The sequence below is a fragment of the Entelurus aequoreus genome, linkage group LG08 (assembly GCF_033978785.1).
Source record: "Entelurus aequoreus isolate RoL-2023_Sb linkage group LG08, RoL_Eaeq_v1.1, whole genome shotgun sequence".
Classification (NCBI taxonomy): domain Eukaryota; kingdom Metazoa; phylum Chordata; class Actinopteri; order Syngnathiformes; family Syngnathidae; genus Entelurus; species Entelurus aequoreus.
Genome location: NC_084738.1, coordinates 64,740,578 through 64,762,895, shown reverse-complemented (window position 1 = coordinate 64,762,895; position 22,318 = coordinate 64,740,578). Strand labels below are relative to the sequence as shown.

Here is a 22,318-nt window from a genome sequence, read left to right as displayed (position 1 = left end):
TACCCACATTTAAACAGATAATAATAATAAAAGGCTTTGAAAGATGATGACTTAAAGAGGAACTGAACTTTTGTTTTAGTTTAATTCACAATCCTTATGTAAGACAAGAACACGTTTTTCTTTTTTTTATGCATTGTAAATCGTAAATAAATGCTAGCAAGAGTCAGCTAACAATAGAGGTAGTAGGAGTCGCTCTATTGCGCCTATAAAACACTAAAAAAAACCATCACGGTTTTATATACACACTAAGTATATATGTAATGTAGTAATATTCATAACAACATGTAATATTTATATAGTTTCATCATTTGAAGCATTACATAGCATAGCAACATTTGCAACAAGACTACTAATCATGGCAGACTTGATGAGAGACAACAAAGACTACTTTGGGACAAATGATGATCCGGAAACTTCTATTTTTGAGTCTGAATATAAGGAGGATGATCTGCAAGTTTTAGAAACCAAACAGATGCAGCTTTAGTCAAACACGAAGCATCATGTAGCAGTATTGCTAAGTGCTAAACAAGATATACAAAGGTAATAAAACAATCACTTATTGTACAATGTCTGCTCTCACTGGGATAAAAACTGATGGGATTTTTACATCAACAATTTATCATAATCTGTACCACAAACAAGTGTTTCTTTTCGTGTCTTTCTGGCCATCTCCAGGTCTGAATTGGATGTCAAAGTAGACTAACTTGTGGTTTTCATGCCCACAACCTTCTATTATCCAGGTGATAGGCATGATTAATCATCTGGAATTAACTTTCACCAACTCAGAGGCCATGCAGCAGCTCAATATGTCAATATAGCAGCATGAGCTAGTTAGCTTTGCTAAAAGTAGTTCCTCTGCGTTAGCGCTTATAATAGCGATATCACTAAAAATAATAATAATAATAATAATAATAATAGATGTTATTTGTAAAAAGCACTTTACATTGAGTAAACAACCTCAAAGTGCTACAATGTATTACTTTTTTTTTTAAAAGATAATAAAAATAAAAACTAGAACAGCCTAATAGCTAGAACTAGTATGCATATATATAAAAAAAGTTTTTTTTTAAAAAAGAAGGGTTTTTAAGTCTTTTTTAAAAGCATCCACAGTCTCTGGTGCCCTCAGGTGGTCAGGGAGAGTGTTCCACAGACTGGGAGCAGCGGAGCAGAAAGCCCGGTCTCCCATTGTTCGTAGCTTTGTCCTCAGAGGTTGGAGGAGGTTAGCCTGTCCGGAGCGGAGGTGTCGTGTGGAGGATTTGGGGGTGAGTAGTTCTTTGAGGTATATAAACAACTAATACTTGTTTATATGTAAATGGAGTATTGTTGGATGTTTTTTTAGAGGACTTCATGGGCGCAATAGTGTACTCCTATAAGCGGCATTGTTAGCCACCTCTTACTTGCCATATTTTACGACTTAGAATGCATAAAAAAGAAAAATGTGTTCTTGTCTTACATAAGGATTGAAATTATTCCAAACAAAGTGCAGTTCCTCTTTAATCAAAGCTCATGTGAGTGAGCTGGATTGCTGATTGACTGACAGTTGATTGGATCTTTCGGGTATCACGTTTACAATCGGACCAATCAAGCATCTTGTTTACCTTTGATTGTTCCACGTGTCCACCCGGGCAAAGTCCTTGTAGTTCTGCTGGCCGGTGAAGAAGACGTAGCGGCCGTCACTGGAAGCGTTGCTCTGCAATCAAACCACCGCGTTAGTTCTGGCGATATCTACCTGGTGTGTGTGTGCCAAAATGTTAAGCTTTTCTGGTAAAATTGCGACTGTTATTGAGTAAAATTCCAACTTTCAACATAATATTGCACAAATGTTCCGTTTCTCTTGTAAAATTTTGATTATTATTGTAATATTGCCAACATTTTTAAGTTTTCTTACAAAATGATGACTTTTGTCATATTTTTGCCAGGTAAAATTACGATTATTATTATGATATTGCCAAAATGTTAAAGTTTTCTTATAAAATTGTGACTTGTCGAGTAAAGTTTACGCCTCTTTTCAGAAAATTGCCACAAATGTTAAGCTTTTCTAGTAAAATTGCGACTTTTGTCAAGTAAAGTTACGACTCTTTTTATAGAATTGCGAAAATGTTAAGCTTTTCTGGTAAAATTGCGACTGTTATTGAGTAAAATTCCAACTTTCAACATAATATTGCACAAATGTTCCGTTTCTCTTGTAAAATTTTTATTATTATTGTAATATTGCCAACATTTTTAAGTTTTCTTACAAAATTATGACTTTTGTCATATTTTTGCCAAGTAAAATTCTGATTATTATTATGATATTGCCAAAATGCTAAAGTTTTCTTATAAAATTGTGACTTTTGTCGAGTAAAGTTTACGCCTCTTTTCAGAAAATTGCCACAAATGTTAAGCTTTTCTAGTAAAATTGCGACTTTTGTCAAGTAAAGTTACGACTCTTTTTATAGAATTGCGAAAATGTTAAGCTTTTCTGGTAAAATTGCGACTGTTATTGAGTAAAATTCCAACTTTCAACTTAATATTGCACAAATGTTCCGTTTCTCTTGTAAAATTTTTATTATTATTGTAATATTGCCAACATTTTTAAGTTTTCTTACAAAATGATGACTTTTGTCATATTTTTGCCAAGTAAAATTCTGATTATTATTATGATATTGCCAAAATGCTAAAGTTTTCTTATAAAATTGTGACTTTTGTCGAGTAAAGTTATGCCTCTTTTCCGAAAATTGCCACAAATGTTAAGCTTTTCTAGTAAAATTGCGACTTTTGTCGGGTAAAGTTACGCCTCTTTTCAGAAAATTGCCCAAAATGTTAAGCTTTTCTGGTAAAATTGCGACTGTTATTGAGTAAAATTGCAACTTTCAACATAATATTGCACAAATGTTCCGTTTCTCTTGTAAAATTTAGATTATTATTGAAATATTGCCAACATTTTTAAGTTTTCTTACAAAATGATGACTTTTGTCATATTTTTGCCAGGTAAAATTACGATTATTATTATGATATTGCCAAAATGTTAAAGTTTTCTTATAAAATTGCGACTTTTGTCGGGTAAAGTTACGCCTCTTTTCAGAAAATTGCCAAAAATTTTAAGCTTTTCTAGTAAAATTGCGACTTTTGTCGAGTAAAGTTACGACTCTTTTTATAACATTGCGAAAATGTTAAGCTTTTCTGGTAAAATTGCGACTGTTATTGAGTAAAATTCCAACTTTCAACATAATATTGCACAAATGTTCCGTTTCTCTTGTAAAATTTTGATTATTAGTGTAATATTGCCAACATTTTTAAGTTTTCTTACAAAATGATGATTTTTGTCATATTTTTGCCAGGTAAAATTACGATTATTATTATGATATTGCCAAAATGTTAAAGTTTTCTTATAAAATTGCGACTTTTGTCGGGTAAAGTTACGCCTCTTTTCAGAAAATTGCCAAAAATTTTAAGCTTTTCTAGTAAAATTGCGACTTTTGTCGAGTAAAGTTACGACTCTTTTTATAGAATTGCGAAAATGTTAAGCTTTTCTGGTAAAATTGCGACTGTTATTGAGTAAAATTCCAACTTTCAACATAATATTGCACAAATGTTCCGTTTCTCTTGTAAAATTTTGATTATTAGTGTAATATTGCCAACATTTTTAAGTTTTCTTACAAAATGATGATTTTTGTCATATTTTTGCCAGGTAAAATTCAGATTATTATTATGATATTGCCAAAATGTTAAAGTTTTCTTATAAAATTGTGACTTTTGTCGGGTAAAGTTACGCCTCTTTTCAGAAAATTGCCAAAAATTTTAAGCTTTTCTAGTAAAATTGCGACTTTTGTCGAGTAAAGTTACGACTCTTTTTATAGAATTGCGAAAATGTTAAGCTTTTCTGGTAAAATTGCGACTGTTGTTGAGTAAAATTCCAACTTTCAACATAATATTGCACAAATGTTCCGTTTCTCTTGTAAAATTTTTATTATTATTGTAATATTGCCAACATTTTTAAGTTTTCTTATAAAATTATGACTTTTGTCATATTTTTGCCAGGTAAAATTCCGATTATTATTATGATATTGCCAAAATGCTAAAGTTTTCTTATAAAATTGCGACTTTTGTCGAGTAAAGTTACGATTCTTTTTGTAAAATTGCGAAAAATGTTAAGCTTTTCTAGTAAAATTGCGACTTTTATCGAGTACAGTTACGACTCTTTATAAAATTGCGAAAATGTTAAGCTTTTCTGGTAAAATTGCGACTGTTATTGAGTAATATTCCAACTTTCAATATAATATTGTACAAATGTTCCGTTTCTCTTGTAAAATATTGACTTGGTTCGAGTAAAATGACAACTTTTATCATAATACTGCCAAGTTTTTCTTGTGAAATTCCAACTCATTTTTCACAACAAGCTTTTTTATATTTGCATAGTATGTATATATTATTAATGTTGCAAATACTAATCTGTATATATCTAGAAAGGGTGGTCCTAAAGAGGTAGGCATTTTTCCGAGGTCTCAAGAAGGTAAGAAATACAAGTGTGTGTTCTGGCAATGCTTACTCTCTGTTTACACAGTCACCTTTAGGGGACCTCTGACGGTATGGGGACAAAAAAACAGGTCCCCTAAAGGGAAACCTTTTTAAATGATAGTCAGATCCATTCTGAAGATGCCTACGTTATTTTTAAGCTTTGGCCCATAAAACATGTTTACTGGTTAGTTTGAGTGTGAGACATTTGCACAGCAGCCCCCTCATCGGCCTGTAGCTGGTACAGCACTCGCTGCTCTGCAGGAGCACAGGATTTGCTTTAACATTTAAGTGGTGAAACTTCCTATAAGACAGACTAAGGCCCGGGGGCCACATGCGGCCCGTTAAGCTTTTCAATCTGGCCCGCCGGACATTCCCAAATCATTTTTTTAGATCTTTAAGATGGAAACTATAGCGGCCATTAGGATGTGCAGTCATGTTTTCTAAGTATTCAACTATACAAAGTATTTCAATGGTTGGAATCTGCGCTTTTGGATGATATACCAGTTACTATGGTAATCTAATTAGTTACTATGGTAATCTAATTAGTTACTATGGTAATCTACGTCACAGCAGCTCAGACGAGGCACCAAGCAGTGTGGGCGGGAAGCGTTTCCACATACGCGGAAGGAGATTTTCACAACAAAGTTCTAAAGCTTAGTGATGTATCAGATATATCAGATAGTAGGTGGGTTTATTTTGTTCCCTTCGCGTTCATATTTCACTGTTTGTTGCATTTTTGTTGCGTTTCACTTGATTGTACAATGTGTCTATCGAAAGGGGGTGTGACGTTCATATGTTGTCAATATTCAGTGATTTATCCTTCATAGAAAAATTTAAAATTCCATTACGTTTTTTAAGGCGCTCTGTCATAACGTTTTTAGCATTCAATCAGACATTATTGTGAGGTTTTGTATTAGTGTTCCTAAAAATAGATATACCAGCCCGCAGACACATTTTTTTTCTCTAAATGTGGCCCCCGAGTCAAAATAATTGCCCAGGCCTGCTATAAGAGGACAGCTGTAGTGCTGTATTCTGAGGATCATGTCATATTTAATTTGAACTTTTTTTTTTTTTTTTTAAATAAATGGTCCTCAGTAGTCACGTACAAATTTGTGTGAATTATGCAAAATTATTTAAATTTGGTCCCCATGAACCATATGAAATCTTTTTCCCCAGGGTCCCCAGTAAGTATGATCAGCACATGACTTCATCAATCTAGAGATTTAAAGACGTGTATGAGCTAACTGGCCAGTGGACATTTTACCTCATTTTTTTTATGCCTCCACAACCTCCACAAAGGTGGTCCCCACAAGTCATGATCAAAAACGTGGTCCCCATTCCAAATGATAACCAGTATGTGTGTGTGTGTGTGTGTGTGAACCTTGGAGAAGAGTCCAAAAACAGGATCCACATCAGGTTTGAGCACGTGGACAGCTTGGAGCAGCGGGTCCAGGTAGCCCCACAGGAGCTGTCCCACGGTCCTCGTGGTGAACAGACCCTCCTCCTTGTCCCTCATGAAGTCCGAGATCAGGCGGGCGAAGAAGGGCTGGTCCTTGAAGCGCTCCATCACCGTCTGTGGAGGACAGAAACAGGCGGTGAAGTGCACAAATGAGCTGCGGCAACGGGGGTGGGGCGTGTACTCACCATGGCGGGGATGTTGACGGTCCGGATCAGGTCAGTCTGCAGACCTCGGGACATGTTGGCCTGGAATATGTAGGTCTTAGTGTTGACGGCCGCTACGGTGGTGCCGTTATCGTCAAAGCTCACTTCCTCCATAGGCCGGTACTCCCTGTGTTTCAAGTAATACATGACAACACCTTCCTCCTTGTTGCCTCTCCTCTCCTACGCCTCAATAAATACAGTTTTTCTCTTTTAGAAATCAAAGTGCTCATCCAGACTTTTCACCAGCTGCTACAGAACGAAGCAGGTGTTGATCTAAACCAGTGTTTTTCAACCACTGTGCCGCAGCACACTAGTGTGCTGTGAGATACAGCCTGGTGTGCCGTGGGAGATTATCTACCAAACCAGTAATTATAGTCTGCAAATGATGTGTTGTTGTTGAGTGGTCGGTGCTGTCTAGAGCTCGGCAGAGTAACCGTGTAATACTCTTCCATATCAGTAGGTGGCAGCCGGTAGCTAATTGCTTTGTAGATGTCGGAAACAGCGGGAGGGAGTGTGCAGGTAAAAAGGTGTCGAATGCTTAAACCAAAAATAAACAAAAAGTGCGTTCCCCTAAGAAAAGGCATTGAAGCTTAGGGAAGGCTATGCAGAACGCAACTAAAACCGAACTGGCTACAAAGTCAACAAAAACAGAATGCTGGACGACAGCAAAGACTTACTGTGGAGCAAAGACGGCGTCCACAATGTACATCCGAACATGACATGACAATCAACAATGTCCCCGCAAAGAAGGATAAAAACAACTGAAGTATTCTCGATTGCTAAAAAAAAAAGTAGATTCGGGAAATATCGCTCAAAGGAAGACATGAAACTGCAACAGGAAAATACCAAAAAAAGAGAAAAAGCTACCAAAATAGGAGCGCAAGACAAGGACTAAAACACTACACACAGGAAAACCGCAAAAAAGTCAAAATAAGTCAGGACGCGATGTGACAGGTGGTGACAGTACACCTACTTTGAGAGAAGAGCTATAGTGATGCATGCTTGGTTATGCTTTAATGTCATATCCAACAATTGCGACAACGACTTTTTACTAGTGTCAACTGATGGAAGTTTTTGGATGTTATTTAGAGAACTTCTATTAGCTACATTGTTAGCTGACTTTTGCTAGCCTTTATTTACAAGTTAGAATGCATGTGTGTTTTTGTCTTCCGTAAGGATTGTGAACGGAAGGCAAACCCCCCCCCCAAATAGTCAAATGAGCAGTTGCACCTGTACGTGTACGGTCCAATCTCCACCACTGCAGGCCTCTCCCCGTCCAGCACCTCCAGGGGGTTGGTCAGATTGAAGAAATAAAACTGCATGTAGATGGGGGCCGGCGGATTCTCCCAGGCGTCAAACGCCACCGTGCCATTGCGCAACACCACTTCCTGTTTGAGGTGTAGTAAAAGCGTGTACAAATGTGCAATTCCGTGCAAGAAGTCGAGTTGCTGCTGACTGAGCTGAAAGTGGGAGCATGTGATTTACAGGTCATGTTCCACGTAGGCCCCTGCACCGCTCAGAAAATAACTTTTCCAATCCACTCACATTGAAAAATGTCAGCATTTAGGGGCCATTTTGATATGTCTCTTACTCAAAAGATATGTATTTTTTAACCTTTAGGGCTCCCCTCAAGTTTGGCCCCTGGGACCTGGAAGGGTCTCAGCCATAAAAATGTTAAAACTAAGTTATATATATATTTCAACTTCAGATCGGTCTGTCGATATGAAGGTAAATACAAATGTTTAATGCCCTTTTTGTCAAAGAAAACCATTTATTCTATGGCAAACACATAAAATAAGCCAGATTTCAAAATGTAATATTTGATGTGAGTAATTGGAGCCTTAAATAGGTAAATAATTCATAACAACGTTGGTTTTGATTTATTATGATTTTTTGAGCAATGGCAGAGGGATACAAAGACTCACAAAAGTGTTGAAAATTATTTTTTACTTTCAACATTTAAATCTTTCAATTGACCCTGGATTAGAAGTTATTATCTATTCATGATTTTTTTGTGTACTGCCCCTTTGTCAGAGAAAACATATTTTTTAATTCTAAGTGGAATATTTGATGTAAAGAGCCTTAAATAGGTCAGTAATTAATTCAACAATTTTTTGTGTGTGCATTATAGCATTTTTTTAAAATATGCAAATGACCCCCGGGGTGCACTTTGAACACTTCTGGTCCAAACATGGGGTCTGGTTCAAATATAGAGATGAGGGTCTTTAATTTGACCTGCAGTTGTACTCTGTCTCAAAGTGTTAACATGTGCTCAATGTTTCCTTACCATTATTGTTATGTTGTCTATTACCATTATTGCTATGTTGTCTATTACCATTATTGCTATGTTGTCTATTACCATTGTTGGTATATTCATTATTCCTACATTGTTGATACAAATGATTGTTACAGTGTAATAATTATTGTTACCTGTGGTAATGCCACTATGATACAACATCAGTAATATAATCCTTGAACAAAGTAAGAGTGAAACTCATCACTGAATGGAGAACTGGGGGCGGGATTAAATTAGGGCTGCAACAACTAATCGATTAAAATCGATTATAAAAATAGTTGGCGATTAATTTACTCATCGATTCGTTGGATCTATGCTATGCGCATGCGCAGAGGCTACTTTTTTTTTTTTTTTTTTCATAAACCTTTATTTATAAACTGCAACATTTACAAACAGCTGAGAAACAATAATCAAAATAAGTATGGTGCCAGTATGCTGTTTTTTTTCCAATAAAATACTGGAAAGGATAGAAATGTAGTTTGTCTCTTTTATCCGATTATTAATCGATTAATCGAAGTAATAATCAACAGATGAATCGATTATCAAATTAGTTGTTAGTTGCAGCCCTAGATTAAATAAATGTATCTTCTTCCCACTCCCTTTCAGGCAAAACTGGACAATCATGCATTACATACTGTACATTACCTTTTGCACTACATTAATTTATATTATTATGTGTTGTCAACTTTGTACTTTTTTATGTCATTGCCGGAAATAAATCAATAAATGGAAAAAATAATAATAAAGGAGTTAAGAGCTGCACTTTGTTTACTTTAAGAAAATGGTGCAGTGTTGTTGTTGTTTTCGTACAGTATTGAACTTTATTCCCCAACTTTAAAATGTTTTTATTCATAAATGAGCTAGCTGTCATCCAAAATCGTATCTGGTTAGCCAACATATGAAGGAAAGGTTTGTTTGCTTACCCTTTTCGCCTCTGACTGCGCAAGACCTGGAAAGACGTTGGTCAAGGCCAGTGAAATGCCCACGACGAGGAAGACGAAGGAAAAGAACCCCGTGGCGTAAACAATACACGGCTTTAGCATGATGGAGCCACGCAGGACAAGAGTCGCCAAAATGTCACCAACGCCCCTGTGACGGTCCTGTTTGTTTTGCTATTCCCGGAAGTGACGTAGGTGCGTTGACTTCCGGAATCTTTTATTATTATTATTATTTTTTTTTTTAAACAACTTTACGTGGAAGTCCGGAAAGACAAGGAACAACACAAATAAAACATTGAAAAAAATAAACGGAAGGAAAATAAACAGATAAATAAATACATCTTGCCGGTGCTTTTGTTGTAAATCCCATTTTCCTCATGCCTGGAATCAGATAGTTCCCTTCAACTAACTTTCGGTTTCGTCTAACGGCGACCATTTGTTTTTTCGGCTAAAAAACATCGGCTTTAAAAGTGTTACATTTAACTTACACTAATCTTATATCGAACAAATTAGTATGAATAAGATTTTTGATAATTTACCATCTATGGATTTACGTTTTTCATCACAGGTGTTTGTTTTAGAGCCCTTGTCTCTATCTTTCTAATGTACCTCAAATAATTGTGTTGCTGTTAATATTTAATGAAATAATTGTTTATAATTAGTGCTTGATGGGCGAACCTTCACAAGCCTCACCTCCCAAGGGGTGATCAAGGGCATGGATCAAATGCAGAGGACAAATTTCACCACACCTAGTGTGTGTGTGACAATCATTGGTACTTTAATCTTTAATCTTTAATCTAATGGTGAAAGTTTTTTTTATGTGCAGTAAAAATATTTTCCACTAGATGTCAGTGTCTTAATAGTTATTTTATCTTTTTAATGACATATTGTGAGACTATCTTCCCACATCAGAGCAACACAATTTTACAGCTGTGGCACGTTGCTGCTTGCATTAAAACATGTTTGCAGTTGCAGCGTGAAGCTAAGAGATAAACATGTACAAACCTATTTGTGTATTTAGTCATTTGGGGGCCTGAGGCAAGACTAGTCATCGGGGCCCCTCCCTCCATAACAAAAACAACATGGTCATTCATCATATTGATAGCTGCGCATTAAAGCCACACAATGGTCCTCACTGACCACAACACTTTTACTGCCATTGATAGGAATATTAATCAACATTCTAAAAAAGTGTCATCCATTTTTTTTGTTGGACACAAAGCAATGTAATTGTGAAGGCCACACGTGTGGGACTGGTGGGAAAAAGAGAGCTCTTGGCTGTGGGCGTGTTTGAGCGAGATGAGACTTTTAACTTTGAAAAAAGTAAGGCTCAAAAACTTTACCGGAGCAAATAGTCACATATTTATTTGCGCTCCAAATGACTAACTAAGCTTCATCTTTATAAACAACTCTCAGAACCGTGCCATTGATGTAATTGAAGCGCAGAAATTAAGACAACATCTCTATTTTTATTTTTTTTAAATACAAGCAAACATTATGAACCTTGAATATCATATTGTTATATTGCATGTACAGTACAGGCCAAAAGTTTGGACACACCTTCTCATTGAATGCGTTTTCTGTATTTTTATTACTATTTACATTGTAGATTGTCACTGAAGGCATCAAAACTATGAATGAACACATGTGGAGTTAACAAAAAACAGGTGAAATAACTGAAAACCTGTTTTATATTCTAGTTCCTTCAAAATAGCCACCTTTTGCTCTGATTACTGCTTTGCACACTCTTGGCATTCTCTCGATGAGCTTCAAAAGGTAGTCACCTGAAATGGTTTTCACTTCACAGGTGTGCTTGAAGCTCATCGAGAGAATGCCAAGAGTGTGCAAAGCAGTAATTAGAGCAAAGGGTGGCTATTTTGAAGAAACTAGAATATAAAACATGTTTTCCGTTTTTTTCACCTTTTTGTGTTAAGTACATAACTCCACGTGTGTTCATTCATAGTTGTGATGCCTTCAGTGACAATCTACAATGTAAATAGTCATGAAAATAAAGAAAACACATTGAATGAAGAGAAGGCGTGTCCAAACTTTTGGCCTGTACTGACATCACATGGACAAAGATTAGACCTTCTGACCTTAGCGGACCCCGACTTAAACAAGTTGAAAAACTTATTCGGGTGTTACCATTTAGTGGTCAATTGTACGGAATATGTACTTCACTGTGCAACCTACTAATAAAAGTCTCAATCAATCAATCAATCTGGAGGAAAGTTCTGTGGTCAGATTTAACAAAAATTGAGCTGTTTGGCCACAATACCCAGCAATAGGTTTGGAGGAGAGAAGGTGAGGCCTTTAATCCTAGGAACACCACGCCCACCGTTAAGCATGGTGGTGGTAGTATTATGCTCTGGGCCTGTTTTGCTGCCAATGGAACTGATGCTTTACAGAGAGTAAATGGGACAATGAAAAAGGAGGATTACCTCCAAATTCTTCAAGACAACCTAAAATCATCAGCCCGGAGGTTGGGTCTTGGGCGCAGTTGGGTGTTCCAACAGGACAATGACCCCAAACACACGTCAAAAGTGGTAAAGGAATGGCTAAATCAGGCTAGAATGAAGGTTTTAGAATGACCTTCCCAAAGTCCTGACTTAAACGTGTGGACAATGCTGAAGAAACAAGTCCATGTCAGAAAACCAACAAATTGTCATGATCTGTGGTCTGGATCATGTTTTTGTTCTGTTCTGTTAGTTTTTGACTCTTTTAGTTTTTGTTTGACACCTGAGTTGGTTTTATTTACCATGGCTACTTATGATTTTCACCTGCCTCTGGTGTTCGGGATGCGCACCTGCTTCTAATCAGAGGACTATTTAAGCCTGCCTTTGCCAGTCAGTCGTTCTAGCGTCATCATTGGTTTCATGCCACAGTTTCGTGTTGGTTCTATGCAATAGTTAATGTTAGTTGTTTCATGCCACAGTTTCGTGAGGTTCATGTCTATAGTTTCATGTCCTAAGTTTTGGCCTTAGCTTCCGCGTGCGGTAGGCACGCTTGCCTTCGGGTTGTTTTCTGTTTTGTACCTCGTTGAGTGTTTCTTAAAATTAAATCATGTTCCTACCTGCAAGTCCTGTCCGGAGTCATCCGTTTGCCTTCCTGGGAGAACGACCCCGCAGTAAGCGAAAACCCCGTCGTGACACAAACTTAGCTGAACTGCACCAATTTTGTCAAGAGGAGTGGTCAAAAATTCAAGCAGAAGCTTGTGGATGGCTACCAAAAGCACCTTATTGCAGTGAAACTCACCATGGGACATGTAAGCAAATATTAACATTGCTGTATGTATACTTTTGACCCAGCACATTTGGTCACATTTTCAGTAGACCCATAATAAATTCATAAAAGAAGCAAACTTCATGAATGTTTTTTTTTGTGACCAACAAGTATGTGCTCCAATCACTCTATCACTGCAATAATGCGCTTTTGGTAGCCATCCACAAACTTCTGGTTGATTTTTTGACCACTTCTCTTGACAAAATTGGTGCAGTTCAGCTAAATTTGTTAGTTTTCTGACATGGATTTGTTTCTTCAGCATTGTCCACACGTTTAAGTCAGGACTGTGGGAAGGTCATTCTAAAACCTTACTTCTAGCCTGATTTAGCCATTCCTTTACCACTTTTGACGTATGTTTGGGGGTCATTGTCCTGTTGGAACACCCAACTGCGCCCAAGACCCAACCTCCGGGCTGATGATTTTAGGTTGTCTTGAAGAATTTGGAGGTAATCCTCCTTTTTCATTGTCCCATTTACTCTCTGTAAAGCAGCAGTTCCATTGGCAGCAAAACAGGCCCAGAGCATAATACTACCACCACCATGCTTGACGGTAGGAGTGGTGTTCCTGGGATTAAAGGCCTCACCTTCTCTCGTCCAAACATATTGCTGGGTATTGCGGCCAAACAGCTCCATTTTTGTTTCATCTGACCACAGAACTTTCCTCCAGAAGGTCTTATCTTTGTCCATGTGATGTCAGTACAGGCCAGAAGTTTGGACATACCTTCTCCTTATTCAATGTGTTTTCTTCATTTTCATGACTATTTACAGTCGTGGTCAAATGTTTACATACACTTGTAAAGAACATGACGTCATGGCTGTCTTGAGTTTCCAAATAATTTCTACAACTCTTATTTTTTTTTTGTGATAGAGTGATTGGAGCACATTAGGGATGCCCGATAATGGCATTTTGCAGATATCCGATATTCCGATATTGTCTAACTCTTTAATTACCGATACCGACATCAACCGATACCGATATATACAGTCGTGGAATTAACACATTATTATGCCTAATTTGGACAACCAGGTATGGTGAAGATAAGGTCCTTTTTAAAAATAATAATAAAATAAAATAAGATAAATCAATTCAAAACATTTTCTTGAATAAAAAAGAAAGTAAAACAATATAAAAACAGTTACATAGAAACTAGTAATTAATGAAAATGAGTAAAATTAACTGTTAAAGGTTAGTACTATTAGTGGAGCAGCAGCACGCACAATCATGTGTGCTTACGGACTGTATCCCTTGCAGACTGTATTGATATATATTGATATATAATGTAGGAACCAGAACATTAATAACAGAAATAAACAACCCTTTTGTGTGAATGAGTGTGAATGGGTGTAAATGGGGAAGGGAGTTTTTTTGGGTTGGTGCACTAATTGTAAGTGTATCTTGTATTTTTTATGTTGATTTAATTTAAAAAAACCCAAAACAAACAAAAAAAACCCGATACCGATAATAAAAAAAAATGATACCAAGAATTTCCGATATTACATTTTTAAGCATTTATCTACAGTGGTCCCCAACCACCGGGCCGCGGCCCGGTACCTGTCTGCGGCCCGGTACCTGTCTGCGGCCCGGTACCTGTCCGCGGCCCGGTACCTGTCCGCGGACTGATTGGTACCGGGCCGCGGTATTGATCTATATTGATATATAATGTATATATAGTGTTTTTTATGTTGGTTTAATTTAAAAAAAATAAAAAAAAAAAAAAATAAAAAAAAGTTTATTTCTTGAGCGGCCCGGTATCGGTCCGCGGACCGATTGGTACCGGGCCGCTCAAGAAATAAATAAATAAATATATATATATATATATATATATATATATATATATATGTTTTAAAAAAAAAATTAAATCAACATGAAAAACACAATATATACATTATATATCAATATAGATCAATACAGTCTGCAGGGATACAGTCCGTAAGCACACATGATTGTATTGCTTTATGAAAAAAAATAAAAATAAAATAATATCCCCCCCCCCCGGTCCACATATTTTCAAGTATTGACCGGTCCCCAGCTACAAAAAGGTTGGGGACTATTGATTGATTGAGACTTTTATTAGTAGGTTGCACAGTGAAGTACATATTCCGTACAATTGACCACTATATGGTAACACCCGAATACGTTTTTCAACTTGTTTAAGTCGGGGTCCACTTAAATTGATTCATGATACAGATATATACTATCAAATATATACTAACATCATAATACAGTCATCACACAAGATAATCACATTGAATTGCTCTAGTGTAGCCTCTAGAGCACATACTTTTTGGTCACAAAAAAACCATTCATGAAGTTTGGTTCTTTTATGAATTTATTATGGGTCTACTGAAAATATGACCAAATCTGCTGGGTCAAAAGTATACATACAGCAATGTTAATATTTGGTTACATGTCCCTTGGTGAGTTTCACTGCGATAAGCCGCTTTTGGTAGCCATCCACAAGCTATGTATATACTGTACATATATATATATATATATATATATATATATATATATATATATATATATATATGAAATTTCAAGTAACGAGTATCGATATCAGTGCCAGTGTTGGCATGAACGTACCGTGGTGACTCGGTATCGCATCGATAACAAAATGTGCAGTATCGCTCACCCGCAGCAGGCACTGCTGTGACGTCACAGCGGGATGGAGTGTTGGTGGAGCGAGGAGAGCGGGAGAGAGAGAGAGAGAGAGAGAGAGAGCATGATGAACAGCATAAGTTAGTAAAGTAAGCTAGCAGACTTGATGTAAGCTAGCACTTTGTTCTTTTCTCCTCCTTTCTTTATTGTTTTTTCCATCTCTTTCTTTCTTAGTGCATCTTCACACGCGGCACAACAACATCATCGTTGCCCCAAAGCAGCAGCTTTGTTTGTTGGCTAATCCGCTTCTTTTTTTTTTGTGTGGTTCCAAAAAGAGATTCCAGCCCTTCTGCGATTCCTGTCCAAAAGGAGGCAAAGTAAGTAAGGACATTATTTCACATGTGGAATGTCTGCTGCATTTGCTTGCTCATCAAGCACCTAAACACTTCATTGACACTGCTAACTGGGACCATGCAACAACCTACTAACTAACTAACTCACTAACTAACTAGACAACTAACTAACTTTTTTGCAGCCCTTCATGTCTGCTAGTAATGTCCATGTCAAAATGACGTCTCTAAATGCTGTAACAAGTCAGGAGCAACCATACAAATAATAGTTTGAAAGCAAGTTTTCCCAAAGGAAATAGTCAAATTGGTCTGTTCCAGGGTCAAACATGGAGCCTGACATTATGGCTGGAAACCGTATCAGGATGTAAATGTTTGTATATCAGCCGGTATCGATAATTATTTAGATTTTTAAATTATTTTTATGGAAAAAAAAAATATATATTTTTCTGTCTAAATAGAAAACATCAATATATTTTTCTGTCTAATTGGAAAAAATTAATATATTTTTCTGTCGGAATGTAAAAAAAAGAATATTTTTCTGTCGAAATGAAAAAAAAGGAATATATTTTTCTGTTTAAATAGAAAAAAGGAATATATATATTTCTGTCTGAATTTTAAAAATGAATATGTATTTCCGTCTTATATCAGCCGGTATTGATAATTATTTAGATTTTTTTATAGTTTTTATGGAAAAAAAAAAAATTCTGTCTAAATAGAAAACATCAATATATTTTTCTGTCTAATTGGAAAAAATGTATATATTTTTCTGTCGGAATGTAAAAAAAAAGAATATTTTTCTGTCGAAATGAAAAAAAAGAATATATTTTCTGTTTGAATAGAAAAAAGGAAAATATTTTTCTGTCTAAATGTAAAAAAAAAGGAATATGTTTTTCTCTCTAAATGGAAAAAATAATAGATTTTTCCGTCTAAATAGAAAACATCAATATATTTTTCTGTCTGATTGGAAACAATTAGTATATTTTTCTGTCTAAATTTATAAAATTAATATGTATTTCCGTCTTATATCAGTCGGTATCGATAATTATTTAGATTTTTTTATTTTTTTTATGGAAAAAAAAGAATGCATTTTTCTTTCTAAATGGAAAACATCAATATATTTTTCTGTCGGAATGTAAAAAAAAGAATATATTTTTCTGTCAAAATGAAAAAAAGGAATATATTTTTCTGTTTGAATAGAAAAAAGGAAAATATTTTTCTGTCTAATGTAAAAAAAAGGAATATGTTTTTCTGTCTAAATTTTAAAAATGAATATGTATTTCCGTCTTATATCAACCGGTATTGATAATTATTTAGATTATTATAATTTTTTTTTGGAAAAAAATAATGTATTTTTCTGTCTAAATAGAAAACATCAATATATTTTTCTGTCTAATTCGAAAAAAATAATATATTTTTCTGTCTGAATATAAAAAAAAGAATATATTTTTCTGTCGAAATGAAAAAAAGGAATATATTTTTCTGTTTGAATAGAAAAAAAGGAATATATTTTTCTGTTTGAATAGAAAAAAGGAAAATATTTTTCTGTCTAAATGTAAAAAAAAGGAATATGTTTTTCTGTCTAAATTTAAAAAATGAATATGTATTTCCGTCTTATATCAGCCGGTATCGATAATTATTTAGATTTTTTTATTTTTTTAATGAAAAAAAAAGAATGTATTTTTCTGTCTAAATAGAAAACATCAATATATTTTTCTGTCTAATTGGAAAATATGAATATATTTTTCTGTCGGAATGTAAAAAAAAAGAATATATTTTTCTGTCGAAATGAAAAAAAGGAATATATTTTTCTGTTTGAATAGAAAAAAGGAATATGTTTTTCTGTCTAAATGTAAAAAAAAAAGGAATATGTTTTTCTGTCTAAATGGAAAAAATAATATATCTTTCCGTCTAAATAGAAAACAATTAAATATATTTTTCTGTCTAAATTTTAAAAAGGAATATGTATTTCCGTCTTTTATCAGCTGGTATCGATAATTATTTAGATTTTAAAAATTTTTTTTTTATGAAAAAAAAAGAATGTATTTTTCTGTCCAAATAGAAAACATCAATATATGTTTCTGTCTAATTCGAAAAAAAGAATATATTTTTCTGTCTGAATGTAAAAAAAAGAATATATTTTTCTGTCGAAATGAAAAAAAGGAATATATTTTTCTGTTTGAATAGAAAAAAAGGAATATATTTTTCTGTTTGAATAGAAAAAAGGAAAATATTTTTCTGTCTAAATGTAAAAAAAAGGAATATGTTTTTCTGTCTAAATGGAAAAAATAATATATTTTTCCGTCTAAATAGAAAACAATTAAATATATTTTTCTGTCTAAATTTTAAAAATTAATATGTATTTCCGTCTTATATCAGCCGGTATCGATAATTATTTAGATTTTTTTATTTTTTTTAATGGAAAAAAAGAATGTATTTTTCTGTCTAAATAGTAAACATCAATATATATAACAGCCAATCAGCAGTGCGTATTCAGTGCGGTAACAGCCAATCAGCAGTGCGTATTCAGAGCGCATGTAACAGCCAATCAGCAGTGCGTATTCAGAGCACATGGAGTCAGTGCTCAGGCAGGCAGAGAGGAGAGACGGTGGGATGAGCAGAAAGGTGTTTAGCAGGTGAGCATAATGCAGCGGACTCTCCCCAAATTATAATAAACACTTCCAAGTCAACTACTAGTAACATCACTATTAGCCCGTTGACGTCCTAGAAACATAAGCGGCAGCTCAGCTCGCTCGCAGTGTTTGAGGTGAAGGCTAATTAGCTTTTAGCAACGTTAGCTCACCGTACAGTGTGTGCCTGCGTGCATGCGTGTGTGTTACGGACAACAAAGCCCTGTCTGTCTGAGAGAAAGACAAGCATTATTGACCTACAGTTAACAACTACGTTATTTCACTTGAACTTTTTCTGTGTTGATTGAGCTGTGTTGAAGCAGCAAAAAAGGACATTATGTTAAATGAATAGTTTCTGTCTCTGATAGTTGATATCAATCAATCAATCAATCAATGTTTATTTATATAGCCCTAAATCACATAATAATGTAACTGCATCATAAAGCCTACATGAACTCCATGGTGTTCAGGGATGAATAGTCTCTCCTATTGCTATTGTACTATTTTTTTCAGCTATAGTTACATTAATCATTAGGAATGTAGCAGCTTAGTTTTGAATGGCAGGGTCCCTTCTATCACATGTTAATAAAAATATAACATTTACATAATAAAAATCAACTACAGGCTTTCCAAATGCTGTAATAAATTAAGCATGATGAGTTGAACATATGTCAGCATGTAGCCCCACTTTTAACTCTTTCTTTCAAACGCTTATTGCAAACGCTTACTTACAGCAAGTCATTAATTTGACTTTTTAAGTCATTATTTTGACTTGGTATGCCATTATTTTGTCATTATTTTGACTTCGTAAATTACTAAGTCATAGTAATGACGTACTTAGTATATCAGGTAACTAGGACTGTTTTTTTTTTACTTTACGGAAAAAATATCGAGATATATATCGTATATCGCCATTCAGCAAATGGAGCGGAAAACACAACCAAAAGTTGTAGGCTTCTTCACGCGACGAAGCCGGCCTACTTAACCGCAGTCTGTAGTCTATTGCCCCCCCCAGGCTGTGGTGGCAGCGACGAGATGGAGAGGTGATGGCGACAGGCCGAATTACACCGATCCTTACACCCACCCACCCACTTCCCCGGTCCCCTCCCCCTGGAGAGTCACCACCTTAACTAACACATTTTCTGGGGGAAACACTGTATATATATATACATATATATATATATATGTATATATATATATATATATATATATATATATATATATATATATATATATATATATATATATATATATATATATATATATATATATATATATACACACAAACGTGGCACGCTACTTTTGACGTGGTTGTATGTCAACATGACAGCGTCAGAAGCACAATACAGGAAGTAACAAGCAGCACACTAAATTGAACTTGATATCAAATAGAAGAAGGCAACATCCCACAGCAAACAACATGCACACACTGCTACTACTGTGAAGGAATAATGAACAACACGTCAATGATTAAAGCGCAATCCTACAATATCCCGTTTTTTTGGACAAGGAGACTACAGCGTTGGGAGCACATTTAATCTCGTTCTTTACCAGAGGTGACACAATCCGACTCAACAGAATCAAACGCCTGCTGCTAAGCTAACAAACATGCTCTCTCGCTGACGTCACTGCATTTTAAAGGCACACACAAGCTCTGCTCTCATGAAACGTCTCTTTTTTTTGTTTAATTTTTTTTTCAAGCGACACATTAATTACTTTCTCTAGTAATTAATCACATGTATTAAAGAGTAATTCCGTGAGTAATTCAAATACTTTTTTTGGTAAAGTAACAAGTAACTGTGATTAATTATGTTTTAAAAGTAATTTTCAGATTGTTCTTCCTGCTTGTAAGTGTGACATTGCGACGTTCCCTCATTGACCTGGTTTGACTTGATAAAAGTATGTTGCAGAAAGTCGTGTGGCGCTTCAACGTGGGTTTTCATTTGTCTCCTTCTCCAGCTGTGAGCGTGAGCGACTACATGGACTAGACCGAACATGAAGAGCCTAAAAGCCAAATTCAGGAAAACTGATGTAAGTACTAAAACAAATGCTGCTGACTCAGCAGGCGGATTGATGACACGCCCTCCCCGCCGATGATTGATCTTTTGCAAATTGAGCCAGAGGCTTTTGAATCATAATAATAACAATCCCAATAGGCTGCATGCTGGGGAAAGATGGCGTGCCTTGTCGGTGGCTGCCATGAGAAGGTTCGCACCTCCACAAAGTTGAGGTCAGGGTTGACAGACGAGGTCGGAGAAGCCGTGATTTATGGCGTGAGCGCGGCCAGCACACAAACCATACTTTCTGTCTCGCACTTAACAATAACCACACTGTGGCTGTGCTGGAGGTCTGCAGCAGTTGGACATTTAGTATCCTGCAGAGTAGGAAGCCGTCTTGTTCCAGGGTGCGACGTTTTGTACACGCACAGGAAGTGGGACTCATCTGCTGTCACCGCCATGACAGGGAAGGTCTGGAAGTTTCCGGCAGATTGAGGCTTGAAGAGGGAGTTTAAGTGGAGGATTAGAGTCGAGCGTGTTTACAGGACGTGATCACATCACCTTCTTGAGGCTTGTTAGCAGTACTTGAAGTCTTTTACTCAGCGGTAGTCATGACAACCATCTTAAGACTCCCCCGTGGGACATCATTTTACATGATGTCATGTATTATACTCATCAACCACTTCCTTGTAATCGACACTCCACTTTTTACACTATGTCCACAGATGAGGCTTGAACGGTGTGTGTAAAAAGCAGGCTTCGCTACACTTCCTCAGATGCAGCCAACTATCTGTCAGTTAGTTAGAAACGTAGTATGAGTTGTAAGTTTGATCATTATGTTTTTCTTCTGTGGATATGCTTAACTGGCATGATGTTAACATGTGTAACGCTAGCATGTAGCTCACATAGGTACATTTGTGTCCTGTCCTCCTTAATGTTACGTTGTTGTATGTGATGTATGACATGTATTACATTGTTGTATGTGATATGACATGTATTACATTGTTGTATGTGATATACTGTATGACATCTATTACGTTGTTGTATGGGGTATATGATATCTATTACATTGTTGTATGTGATATATGACATCTATTACATTGTTGTATGTGATATATGACATATATTACGTTGTTGTATGTGATGTATGACATATTACGTTCTTGTATGTGATATATGACATCTATTACATTGTTGTATGTGATATATGACATATTACGTTGTTGTATGTGATATATGACATCTATTACATTGTTGTATGTGATATATGACATATTACGTTGTTGTATGTGATATATGACATCTATTACATTGTTGTATGTGATATATGACATATTACGTTGTTGTATGTGATATATGACATCTATTACATTGTATGTGATATATGACATATTACGTTGTTGTATGTGATATATGATATCTATTACATTGTTGTATGTGATATATGACATCTATTACATTGTTGTATGTGATATATGACATCTATTACATGGTTGTATGTGATATATGACATCTATTACATTGTTGTATGTGATACACGACATGTATTACATTGTTGTATGTGATATATGACATATATTACATTGTTGTATGTGTTATATGACGTATATTACATTGTTGTATGTGATATATGACATCTATTACATTGTTGTATGTTATATATGACATCTATTACATTGTTGTATGTGATATATGACATCTATTACATTGTTGTATGTGATATATGACATCTATTACAGGGTTGTATGTGATATATGACATATATTACATTGTTGTATGTGATATATGACATCTATTACATTGTTGTGACATATGACATCTATTACATTGTTGTATGTGATGTATGACATATTACGTTGTTGTATGTGATATATGACATCTATTACATTGTTGTATGTGATATATGACATATTACGTTGTTGTATGTGATCTATGACATCTATTACAGGGTTGTATGTGATATATGACATATATTACATTGTTGTATGTGATATATGACATCTATTACATTGTTGTATGTGATATATGACATATATTACATTGTTGTATGTGATATATGACATCTATTACG

General features: G+C 35.4%; 2 protein-coding genes across 4 annotated transcripts in view; one reads left to right on the top strand and one right to left on the bottom strand.

Moving 5' to 3' along the window:
* Window positions 1-9,572, bottom strand: part of scarb2c (scavenger receptor class B, member 2c) — a 33,687-nt gene extending 24,115 nt beyond the window's left edge. The window contains exons 1-5 of the mRNA XM_062057036.1: window positions 9,379-9,572; window positions 7,390-7,547; window positions 6,142-6,286; window positions 5,879-6,070; window positions 1,599-1,690 (exon numbers count right to left, since the gene is read on the bottom strand). Of these exons, the coding sequence (XP_061913020.1) occupies window positions 1,599-1,690; window positions 5,879-6,070; window positions 6,142-6,286; window positions 7,390-7,547; window positions 9,379-9,498 (707 nt within the window). The 5' untranslated portion in view covers window positions 9,499-9,572. The remainder of the gene's footprint in view (window positions 1-1,598; window positions 1,691-5,878; window positions 6,071-6,141; window positions 6,287-7,389; window positions 7,548-9,378) is intronic.
* Window positions 9,573-15,371: 5,799 nt separating this feature from the next.
* Window positions 15,372-22,318, top strand: part of LOC133655174 (ankycorbin-like) — a 63,256-nt gene continuing 56,309 nt past the window's right edge. Inside the window, exons 1-3 of one of the 3 annotated variants that reach the window (XM_062055118.1) lie at window positions 15,372-15,422; window positions 15,508-15,650; window positions 20,210-20,281. In XM_062055118.1, the coding sequence (XP_061911102.1) occupies window positions 20,246-20,281 (36 nt within the window). In that variant the 5' untranslated portion in view covers window positions 15,372-15,422; window positions 15,508-15,650; window positions 20,210-20,245. Of the gene's footprint in view, window positions 15,442-15,507; window positions 15,651-20,209; window positions 20,282-22,318 lie in introns of all 3 variants that reach the window. The other 2 variants (XM_062055119.1, XM_062055120.1) reach the window with 2 other exon arrangements.